Source organism: Mastacembelus armatus, chromosome 12 (assembly GCF_900324485.2).
Source record: "Mastacembelus armatus chromosome 12, fMasArm1.2, whole genome shotgun sequence".
Taxonomy (NCBI): Eukaryota; Metazoa; Chordata; class Actinopteri; order Synbranchiformes; family Mastacembelidae; genus Mastacembelus; species Mastacembelus armatus.
This window is the reverse complement of record NC_046644.1, coordinates 10,635,195-10,647,642: the sequence shown is the minus strand read 5'-3', so window position 1 is coordinate 10,647,642 and position 12,448 is coordinate 10,635,195. Positions and strand designations below refer to the sequence as shown.

The window sequence follows — 12,448 nt, the reverse complement described above, 5'->3', positions numbered from 1 at the left end:
ATTTGTGTATTTGCACCTGTAAAGAAGTTAAAATGATAATGATATCATTGCAACTGCTTGTGTAGATCAAATTTATGTAAAAGACTGTTTGTTTTCTACATGTACTCTAGGTGTGAAAACAAATCTATCAGAGTAAAAAATAAGTATGGTGCACCATCTTTAAGAGAAATGCATGAACCTCAAGGCAGCTTAGCAAACGTGATGTGACACCCAGTGATGGCATGATCATTCCTGGATAACTCACGTCACAGCCATGTAAATTATACCCATTAAAATACCAACCACATCCCAACTTCTTCCTCTTTGTCTCCCTCTGGGCTCACCCATGACTGTTTCCACTTGCGAGGATATAACTCATCCTGACTGGGGTTTAATACTGCAAGCAGTAACAGTGTACAGCAGTAACTTTCACAGCTGCCTCCACCATCAGAGGACCGCAACGTTTTCCCGCCTGCCTTCCTATCCATGCTTCACATTTGTGTCAGCCCCGCCAGGCCTGTGGTCGATCTGTCTATCTGCCCCTGCACTGACTCCTCATTAACACATGAATGAAGACAGGGATGGGCCTGCAAAACCTTGGACACTAACAGAAGGCAGCAGATTTGCAATTCAAACCTCTGACCAACCCCCTATCCGACCCCCACCTCAGCCTCCCAGTCCTGTATACTGCGACTGGAACTGTCACCAGTATGATTGAGGATGTATGTAAAGAGGGAGAGAGGCAGACAGATGTGCATTCACACACTCATGCTATGTATCTGCACACTTTAATGTACTCAGGCATATGCATAGAGTGTGTGTGTGTGTGTGTGTGTGTGTGTGTGTGTGTGTGTGTGTGTGTGTGTGTGTGTGTGTGTGTGAACAAGAGAGAGAGTATGTAGCTGTAGGCCTACTAATAATAATCTTCCTATATGATGATTTCCTTAAATAAAGTTCAAGGAAATATCAGATAATAGATAGAGGCAACACCATAAGGCAGAGTAGAGAAGAGGCAGGAACCTTCATGAGGCAGGAACCTACATGTCAGATAACTCTACCCTGGTCAGCAAAGGTTTTAGATTTTCAATATAAAAGCATGGAAAAACAAAAATGCCATTTCAGGTTTGGCTTAAATATAATAATTTTTCCAAGTTCCTTTACATTACAGTGCAATTACAAATTTAGATAAATAAAATGACTAGTTAAATAATAATATATTGTCTAAAAAAAGATTTTATTTAAAAATAAACCTGTCATGTGCCGTCACAAATACGTCACTTCCGACTATCGCTCCACTACTTCCTGCATGTGATTACAACATGGCAGCGCCTTTAGCGATTCAGCTGGAGTTTGGGTAGGTGAATTTAAAAGCTTTTCTGGTGGTTGGTTGTGCCTGTTTAAACGTCCCGGTAGCATTTAGGCTCAGACAAAATAACACATGTCCGCTGTAGTAGTTTATTTATGTATGGTTTATCTAAAGACCTGGAGTCGGTGTAAAAACTGTTTGTTTATGAAATATCCTTCATCGCGTTACTGCTTCTTTTCTCTACACTGAGAAAAGCAGAGCGACATTATGTGACAGCTTTACAGATTTAGCCTATGAAAAGGAGAAACAGTTCTGACAACTCGACTTTTAACATCTTCTCATGTTGTCGCCCTGTGGAGCCTGAACTAGAGGCGATCCTAGTACCAGACTTTTAGGGGGGCTCAGCCCCGAAGGAGGATGTGCATTTATACAGGATCATATGCTTAGGGTCTATCTGAGAACTAACCCTGCTCCCTCACCTTGTTTCTATCACTGTCCTCCTGTCCATCCAATAATCTAATAAGCAGCGTGAATTGATCCATATTGATTTATAACATTATTCGAATAGAACAGTTGGTTGCTCATCATCATTTTGACCTCACATTCTCACCAAAGCAAAGTTACCCCCCTTATGTCTATTGTAAACCATACAATAGAGTTTTCTTTCATTTGTTAATGGAGAATAATTGCAGTGCTAAAATAATAAAGTGCATCCTTCTTCTTCTTTTAAATAGTTTTTACATGCAGGGCAGATTACAAAACAAGTTAACATGTTGAGCACCCCTAAAATTGGGTCTAAAATCTGGCCTGTAGACTGCAATGTGTGCAATAACCTCAAAGACCGCCTCTCTGAGGAGCCAGAGCAAAGTCAGGAGGACTCTTAATATATCCAGGTTGGGAGTGGTCACGTCTCCTGGTTCCCCCTAAAGACCCAAGCCAGATGTGCAAGTTCTGCCTGCATCCAGTGGCATGATCCTAAATTGGAGTTTACAGTCAAGGTGCCAGCACAGAGAATCTCTCACATTTATCATGAGCAGTTCGCTTCATAGTAAAAGTACAACAGTTTTCTTTGTGTCACTAACTCCGTCAAAAAACACTGTTTGATTTGAGGCTGAAAGCAAAAACATCAAGTCTCTAGTTTTGATTGTGTAACATGTCTATACAGCGGTGGACAATGTAAAGTACTTTATATATGTAATTTTAAATCCTGATATTGATTTTTTTTTTTTTTTTTATGACTATCCAATCACTTTTCTGGCTAAAGTGTTAATGAATGAACTAAATTTGTCAGGCAAGAATGTCACTTTTAAACTAAATCAGTGAATCAGTGAACCTGATAAATCAAAACTGTTCATTAAGTTGGTCCAAAAAAAAGAAAACGCAGTGTTGTCATAAAGCTGCCCTGCTCACTGATTTGCCACATTATCTGCAATAGCTTAAATATTACGATAGAGAGATAATAAAATGATAGACACACTTGTATAAATCTCAGTGGACAAAAAATTTTATCATCTGACAGTATCTACAATAGGCTCAGATTCAGAATAACAGAAACCAGGGGTATATAGATTTTATATATTTAATCCTACAACCTATTTAGGTTACCTAAATGTATGTGTTGTTAAATGCTGTCCGGTGTATTTCTGACATCTTTTTGTTTCTGCTTGATTTTGGTTACTTAATGCCGATATTAAAACAGCAACTAGACTTGTCTGTAGCATGTCTTTGATCCTGTTTTATTATTTTTTTTATTTTTTATTTTTTTAAAAAGACTGTTTATTGAAAGAAGTTAATTGGAACAGTATAGGAGGCCATTCAGTTTTTCTGTATGACTCTGAATGTCTCACAAATCCACACACTTTATCAGTCTGACGTTTTATTTGTCTAGAGGAGGAGCAGAGCTGCTTTTTAATGGCGTCAAGGAGCATCATGTGACTCTTCCAAGCCAATCAGAACCTTGTGAGTATCACCTGTCTCATTATGCCATAATTAGAGCATTATTCTATTTGGCTAATTTTCCAGCTTGGTAATAACATAAACAGAGAAAAAGCAATTGATGTTCTCAAGAAATCTGTTCTTAAAAAGAAATGCTGTGTTTAGAGGGTCAGACATGATGTCAGAGAACTGCGTCTCAGGGCATCTGGAGATGAGAAACGATCCTAATGAGAACAATGAAAGCAATTTCAGGGTTTCTACAGCCTTTAGTGCATGTACTATAAATCACACAGATGGATATTATACAGTGCTATACAGACACATTTTTTTATCCATCCTAAACAACAGCAACACGTCTCTGTATCAGGCCGTACAGTTCAACTGAAATGAGGATTCATTACAGGACTATTGTATTAGACTGTATTCGTTTTAGCCAGAGGTAAGTCAACTATGAGTGTATGTGACTGTTATCTAAAAATTGCAGATGTGCAAATAATGTTTTTTTATATGTACATATATTTAATGGCTGCACATTTTACTTGTAGGTCTCTGGCAATAAATAATGACAATACAAACAATAGAAAATTCAGTGAAGTTGGGACTTAGGTAAAGAGGGTGGTTGCAGAATTTGCAGTTTGTTTCTGAGTTAGGGAAAGTCTCTATACTCTACGCACTCCTGGATTTGGACGGTTAATCTCATTCACCCTGACAGATCCTCTCAGGCACCATCATAGTGGATGGAAAGTATCTGTAAGCATCTGTGCCTCTAGGTCTCTCCACAGTTCTAAATTAAAACAATCAGGACTTACTGTACAGTGCAAAGTACAAGGCCATGAATAGTTTTTAATTTATCAACACACTTAATACAAAGTGCAGCAAAGGGAAAAACAGCTAAATCTAATCAGTATTTGCAGCAGTTCTCTTTGGTTTGACCTGCAGCAGTTTCTCCTGTAGATTCAGGCTGTCCCAGTCTCTTCTGTCTTCTCATGTGATCCCAGACTGACTCCACAGTGCTGAGATCAGGGCTCTGTGGGTGTCAGACCATCTGCTACAGGACTCCTGGTTCTTCTTGCCTCTGAAAATAGTTTTTCATGAACTCTAGTGGGTTCTTTATGGGCTTACTGTCCTGGACACAGTGCTGCACAGTGTACCTAGGACAAATGAAATATCTGATGGTGTTGGGTGATAAGAATCTAAAACATCTAAAGTGCCTAAAACATCTGCACAGTAGAGTAGATGACCACGGTCTGGAATGTCACCACTGAGAGTCTGAAAACTATTGCAAATCAGAGATTTCACTTTTTGATTTTTAATAAATAAAAATCAAAACCATGTTTTCACTATAGCATAATGGTTATTGTTGAGAGCACCATCAATTGTACCTATTTAAAGTGAAACCAACAAGTGTGCAAAAAATGAAGGGCTTTGGATAATATCAAATAATACTGTGAAACTACTATCAGGTATATTTGCAACAGCATGCAATGGGAATACACGTGTTAGTTCTGAATATATTTGTCTGTTATTCCGACACAATTCAAAGTAAAACCTGACAGAAACTAATAATTTTAAATATAACCAATTTATAAATTAATTTTAACATAACACATACCTGTAAACTGTGTGTGTGAGTGAGAGGAGGGGATGTTGCTTCTGTGGACCACAAAGAGCGATATGGTGATAGAGCTCGTCTTTTTTTTTTTTTTTTCCCAGCTGAATCAGGTGTGTGCTCCTTTCTCAATTCATAAAAGGTTTTCTACTTGAGGATCCAGACTGATTAGATTTTATTTTTCTAAGGCCTTCAGGTTCCTTCCACTATGGGTCACTAACTTAGCATGGAGGAGAGAAAACCTGCCTGCAGCCTGATTTTATTTCCCAAACCCAGCTCAGGACCTGGGTCGTTGAGAAACCGGCAGCTGCCTAGTGTCACGTGATGGTATATATGCTTGTGTGCGCGTTACAGAGCGAGAGAACAAATGTGAGCAATGTATGTCTTCAGTATTGGTCTAAACAAAGGGTGTTCGAACATGGTGCTGGTGTTACCACGCCAACAAAAAGACAAAAGTTGACCAGAACAGGGAATCTCACCCAGTTATGACCTCGCTGGACCGGGCGACCTCTGTGTGTCTGCGTGCAACAAAAGAAAAGCTGTGGTTTTTGCCATATAGTCCACGGCGTTCATAATTTTAACGGCAGCGCAGGCGCTTTGAAATAACATTTCCTCAATATATTTGCTTATTGTGATCTTAAGTCTCGTTTGCTGATCCCAAGTATTTTTGCCTTACACATCAGTGTGTGAGTCGGGGGGGGGGGGGCAGTGAAGGCAGATATAATTGCTTCTGAATCCTTCGTATTTCTCTTTGACCCCAGCCAGTGATTGATGACCCTCGACTGACAGACCCTTCCCCCACTCCCTCTTTCCATCCACTCTCTCTCTTTTTCTATCTAGCTCTCTCTGTCTCTGATACACACACATATATACACACACACACGCACACGCACACACACACACACACAACAAAACCCCCTGTGGTCTAAGGATCACACAGTTTTTGCCCCCTTACATCAGCCTAAAGATGGATAGCATGCCCCCCCCCCAATGACTGTCATGATCGCACGAAGACTGAAAAGCAACAAAACAAAAAAAGAAGGATAGGGGGAAAAACTGCACACACAAAAGAAAAACAGACACAGTTTTTGAATCAGAGTCAAAATGGCGCCTTTTCGCTTCCCTCCCTACATGTCTGCTTTTCCACCCGTACAACGCTGCTATCCCAAGATGCATTAGGAGCCTGTGACGCATTTTCCCTCTTTGCCTCGTCTGTTTCTTCCCTCATTTTCCCTTCCCGTCTACCTTGACCACAAAGCGCTATCAAGAACCTTCACCTCCAAGTCTGTTCATAATGTTATCGTTCTTACCCCCCATCATCTCTCTAACTCCTTATTTCTTAAATTGTCTTTCACCTGGTATACACTTCATTGACAGAAGCCTGTGTCTTCGCTTCAGGCTGAGAATGATTTAAATTTGTAGAGCAGCGTAACCTTTTACAAGAAAGCCATTAATAGAATAGCACCTAGTGACTGTTTCTGTAGTAAAAAGCTTAAGTGATGCGAGTTTGACTTATCACCAACCTGTGCATTGGGCTCAGACAGCCTGTTTATTTTCTGTCTTCATCTTTTAACATGTTTGCTTGTGTGTGTATGTGTGTTTAGAGAGGAGAATAAAAAATAAAAAGAAAGGGGAGAGATGGAAAGTGGGGATGAGAGCAGGTTTTACGAGAGAGGTTGTGTGTGATGGAGAGAGAGAGCAAATGAAAAAGTAAATGGGTGAGAGGGTGAAAGTGCGAACAAGGGGTAATGGTGGAGAAAAATACCAATAGTCAAAGGCAGAGAGAGAGAGCAAAGAAAGGAGTCACCACAAAGAAGGAGTTATGACTGCTGTAGTGATTAGTTCTGTTTTTAGCCCTGCAGAGGTGCAGGTCAATATTCACTGCCTACTTGTGTGTGTGTGTGTGTGTGTGTGTGTGTGTGTGTGTGTGTGTGTGTGTGTGTGTGTGTGTGTGTGTGTGTGTGTGTGTGTGTGTGTGTGTGTGTGTGTGTGTGTGTGTTGCAAAGTGAGGTATTTGTCTTTTTTTTTATGAAGATCTGGAACCATAGAAAACTACCACCATTATCCTACTGAGCTGGCCAACAGCAGTGCAATTAACCTGAACACCACGCACACAAGGCTTGCAACTACATGTGGAAACGCACACGCTCACTCCCTCTCACACCTTACACATCACATATGATCCCCACAGTCTGCTGCCCTCATAGACGCTGCATGGAACAGACAGGTGCCTCCAGAAATCCCTTGTTCCATAAATCTTTTATTGTCATTAGCGAAATGTGGCAAATAGGCTTTTTTTTTTTTTACATTTATTTTATAACTTTGGGAATGTTTCTTTATGCCTTCTTAGTTCAGCTTTTATTTCACTTTTATCTTGAGGGTATGTGTATTTTATGTTTTCTAATCAGCACTGGTTGATTGGGATCAGAGCACTGTAATTTCTGTGTTTTTATGGATGAATAATTCAGCCCTGAGCTCTGGGAGACGACTCTTCCAAAGTAAAACAAAATCAAATGTTTTTGTCATATATGAGGACCCAGGTTTGAAATTTAATTCACCCCTCTCAAAATATTTTCCTAATCTAAAACCCCAGAAACGGCTGAGGTTTGGGTGAAATTTTTGAAGATTTCACACACCAGAAAGCCTCTAATTTTGAATTTAGACAAAGCAAAAGCCTGTAAATGTATACTGTATGGACCCAGATAATTAATTCAAAAGAAAAGCAAAAGCAAAATTTGGCTTCACTACAAATTGCAACGTTTTTTCCCTACAATTTTCTGAATATATTCCAGGTCAAAACGGATGTCTTTATTTTATTGTAATATTATTATTATTATTATTATTATTATTATTATATTAACACTGTCTTTGATCCAGCTGAACCCCTGAATCCCTGAGTGATTCAACGCCTACCTGCCACGGCTTCACCGCTCTTCTTACACCTGGCTCGGGCTGACTCGCCGTCGTCGTCCTACCCTCGTATCTGCTCCATCTGCTGCTGCTGCTGCTGCTCTCGGTTTCTTTTGCGCTCCTGTATTTCCTCTTCCTCTCCTGTTTATTTACTCTCTGCTGTACCTTGTGTCTCCTGGCTTTTTGTTCTTGTGTAAATGGGGCTAAGGAGGCCGATGCTGTTAATTTTGGCGATGTGGGTGTTTGCCTGTGTGTGTGATATTGCTACCAGCTATTATAGTCCTGCTCTCAAGTGTTATCGCAAGTCATCACACACACGTACATGTAAGTAGACAGCTGTGATCATACACTCACAGCTGTGATCATATGTCCACACAACTAGGAAACAGTTATGAGAAAGTATTACATGTGAGTATTTTGTTTTTCTTGCTTTAATCAGATTTGTTGGTCTTCATCACACTAATACTTATCTATTTATATTAGAAAATCTATATTTTATATGAAATCAGCACTAACAGTCAAAGGCTCTTAAAGCACCTTGAATCATAATGCTTATAATACTCATAACTATAATATATTCATTGTTAGTTGTTCAGAGGGGATTTATCCGAAAACCTTTCATCGCTGTTGCCTTTGAGGCTTTGAGTCGGTTTGAGTGAGGCTCAACCTATTGTTCAGACAAGGTCAGTCTGATTGTTCAAGAGGTCAGACTCAGAAAATTCAAGCGTGGGTGATATTCCAGCTCAGCTGTGAAAAGCAGTGCATTTAATGTGCGACTACTATAGAAAGTGACTATTCTGAAATTGGAATTTGCAGTTTATTGGTTAGAAATAAAACATTTCACCACAGGTATGAAGCTAGATTGAAATATAATTGCATTTATGTGTATGTATTTGAGATCACTGGGGCTTTTTTTTTTTTTTTTTGTTTTTTTTTTTTTTTTCCATTTTAAACTAAAATTACATGTCCAGGTGTTGATGGGTCTTGCTTTCCGATCTGTTCATTCGTTTTTAGATTTGTACATACAAATCATCAGTTTTACTTCTTTCTAACCAAGGTGAACAATGTCACTGTCGACCATTGGCATCAATCATCCCTTCCCCCATTTCCAGTGTCCTCTCCTTCCCCCCAAAACATATACATATACTCATAAATATACATGCACGCAGACACACACATACGCAGCCTCGTCCCGCCTGGTGCTTCTGTCGCGTCACATCGACCAGGGGGCTGGAACCATGCACCTTGACCTTTAACCTCTAAACTGTGACCTCTGTTGTCTGCCTGTGTATGGGCTTTGTGATTGTGTGTGTGTGTGTGTGTGTGTGTGTGTGTGTGTGTGTGTGTGTGTGTGTGTGTGTGTGTGTGTGTGTGTGTGTGTGTGTGTGAGTGATTTCTAGGGGACATGAAGCAGCTGCTGGTCTGGATCCAACAGAACCTGCTGAAGGAAAGGCCTGAACTCTTTGTCCAGGGAGACTCTGTGTGAGTGTGTGTGCACTTGACACACACTTGATCTGTGCACAGTAACAATAACATGTAATGCATCACACTGCTGGAACAAAATCTAAAATTTCAGAATATGGTAGTAGTATTTGATCAAAATGGCTGTATAAAAACGACTGTCAGTGTGTTAAACCTTTAAACACAATTCTGAGCTATATTGTGAGTCTTTCTGAAGCATTTTTCAGAAATATCCATCTAGCCTTCGGGTTATAGGTTTCACTAAGATGATTACCTGTGTGCAAGTGTGTGTATGTTTGTGTGCTTGTATGCACATGGGTGTAAATGTGTGAAGGTTTGTGTCCAGGGCTCACAGCATTTCTATAGGACTGCCAGACTTTTACTGCTGCTTTTGTGCAAGACTATTTACAGCACAACCTAACCAATGAATGGAGAAAAGGCTGGGCTGGCTATGCCTATAAACCTTATGGATTAGATGTGTGTGTTTGTGTATACTTTGTGTTGGCAGCACACACAGTTTTTTGAACAAGCCATCATCAAGGTTTTTCTTCATTATCTTTTGAAAAGATCTATGGGTTGTGATTAGTTTACAATCTATCTTTTACCCTGTTCTATTCTTTTGTTCTTCCTCAGTGCAGCCCTCTGTCTGTCTGTCTGTGTGTGTGTGTGTGTGTGTGTGTGTGTGTGTGTGTGTTTGTTCCCATGTTTGTTCTCTCAGGTCCCTCTCACATTGCCCTTTCTCACTGACGTCACAGAACATCAGCAAGTTGGATGGAAGCTTGTTTGTACAATATGAGAAGCATCAGTATCTGTCTCAGGCGTTATCTCGCCTTCCACAATAACAAAACTGTTACCACATAGAAAAAAATTCACCCAAAGGTGCCTGCTGTTACCTTCCCCCATGATCTCATTATACTGTTTTAAAAGGGTAGTGATGTTTCTTTTTTATTATTATTATTTACTGTGTATTTTTGGATGCTATTAATTTCTAGTGACAATTTGTATTTCTCCCATTTTCTCACTAGTCTTTTACATCCACAGCTTTTATTTTGAAAAACCTCATTACTTTCGGCCCTTGTTACAAGTGCTTTGTGCATATTTAAGGTTGGAGCAATTTACTCCACATTACATAACATAAGCGGGCATTTATGATCCTATACTTGTTGGAGCATAGATGAGACACACACATGTAGTCATTTACACTAACACGGTTTATTAACGTAATTATACCAGAGATTTTTTTTTAATACAGTCCTGCTTGTGTTTGCATTTTGTACATTTTCAAAATTTGATTTACAGTTTTCTCTGGCCTTCAGTTTACTATAAATTCTTTCATCACTTATGCTTTTTTTTTTAATATTAACTACATTAATTGTTACTAAGTTAATACCAGCGAACAAAAGATCTATGTCACAACCATCTGCCTCAAAAACTTCTCAGATTTGTAAGAGTTGAATTAGTAATAATTGATTTTTTTCCCTCAAAATATGGTTTAATTTGACTTATGTTCAGAGCAAAAAATTACAGAGCTTGTAAAATGTTATTTTTTTAATTTTTCTTTTACTGAATGTTTTAATTTTTTATAGCACCTCTTTAATTAATTTTACTTGAGTTTTTCAAAGCAATTTGATTATATATATTTATTTCTATATCTGCCAGAGGCTGTGTATCGCTTTCTTCCCTTAATGCATACAAAGGTATTGTTTGTGATCCATGTGAACTGTTTGTGGCTGCACCTGTCATTTACATACATGTGCTCCAACGTGTGTGTGTGTGTGTGTCTGTCTATGTTACCTTTGGAAAATGCTTCTATCTGAAAATGATGTGTTTCCCCACAGGAGACCTGGAATTCTGGTGCTTATCAACGATGCGGACTGGGAGCTAATGGTGAGCATGGTCAGGTGGTGTAGAGTGTGCGAGTGCGTTTCTGGTGCACACCTATTATTTTACATTAACTTCTTTTGTCCGTTTTCAGAGTGCACTATTACAGCATTGTGATTCCACAGCATGCCTACAGCAGCATTCAGCCTACATACATAGATCCCCATAACTATATCAATTGATTTAATGAGTTTAAATCAGTAAGAGGAAGGCTGTGTGTGAAGGTTAGCCCGTGTGCTCACTGATACAGAGATTGTTGTTTTTTTCCGAGTCAGTTAATGTTTCATATAATGTGGAAGCTGCAAGACAAGTTTGTCCTTGGGGCCTCATATGTGAACACATATTTACATGCACACACAGCGTAAAAGCTTCAAGTTGAATCTACTGATTCAATTACAGGATGCAACACGCAATGTAAATGAAATGAAAAGTTTGTCATTGATTGGACCCCAATGGGGATCCAGGAGTAATAAACATATTTGTATTGATGAACACAGATATTTCTCCTTTGAGTTTTACGCACGTTTGAATATTGAATGTTTGTGTGTGTTTTCTAAACCTCAGGGGGAGCTGGATTACCAGCTACAAGAACAAGACAACGTTGTGTTTATTTCTACTCTTCATGGAGGATAGGAAATGAACGAGGAAAGACTTCCCTGTTTGTGTAATAGCCTGTTCTCCACATCCTTTCCAACCCTTTGCTCTTTCCACCACATCCCAACAACATGTCACCCCATTGGACAATGTGATCGTGTCAACCTGTACCATGAGGACTGGGGTGATTAATGGTGGTCTGCGGGAATGAATGGAAACTCAGAGATGAAAATGTGGAAACTGTAGGAAAGAAAATGCATGAACATGTCTGTAAATACTGACATTTGTGGGGGGTTTTGTTTGTTTGTTTTGTTTTTTTTCGAGGGGCGTTTACATAAAGCTCTTGCTGTGCTGGTCAACTAACAGGTATGGTGGTAGGCATGTGTTTTTTCATGTCCCTGGCATCTTTCTTTTAGTTTGACTGTAAAAGACAACCTTAACCTCAGATATAAAATGATTTTCCACTCACGAGAATTTAAAAGAAAGGGGAAAAATCTACTTTGCATATGTAAAAAAGTCTTTATAACAAATGAAATTGGCTAATAATTGTACTTAGATATCAGTGTGTATTCAGTGGTAGTTGATGTCAGTTACAACAATTATAAAGTAATATTTAAATATTTTTTAAAATATTTACAATAAAAAAAAATTTACAAAAATATTTCAAATGATTACACCTGTGTCATGGTGCTGTCCCATGATGTGTTTACATACCAGCAACTGGTTGTGGATGATACACAAACCAAGATGGAGTTGACGAAAAACATAAACAC

General features: G+C 39.1%; 1 protein-coding gene across 1 annotated transcript; it reads left to right on the top strand.

The window, feature by feature from the left end:
- Positions 1 to 1,279: 1,279 nt before the first annotated feature.
- Positions 1,280 to 12,336, top strand: urm1 (ubiquitin related modifier 1). The gene is made up of 5 exons (XM_026298080.1): positions 1,280 to 1,333; positions 3,174 to 3,244; positions 9,140 to 9,221; positions 11,039 to 11,087; positions 11,646 to 12,336. The coding sequence occupies exons 1-5, from the start codon at positions 1,299 to 1,301 to the stop codon at positions 11,712 to 11,714; spliced, it is 306 nt and encodes a 101-aa protein (XP_026153865.1). The 5' UTR covers positions 1,280 to 1,298; the 3' UTR covers positions 11,715 to 12,336.
- The last annotated feature ends 112 nt before the right edge of the window (positions 12,337 to 12,448 follow it).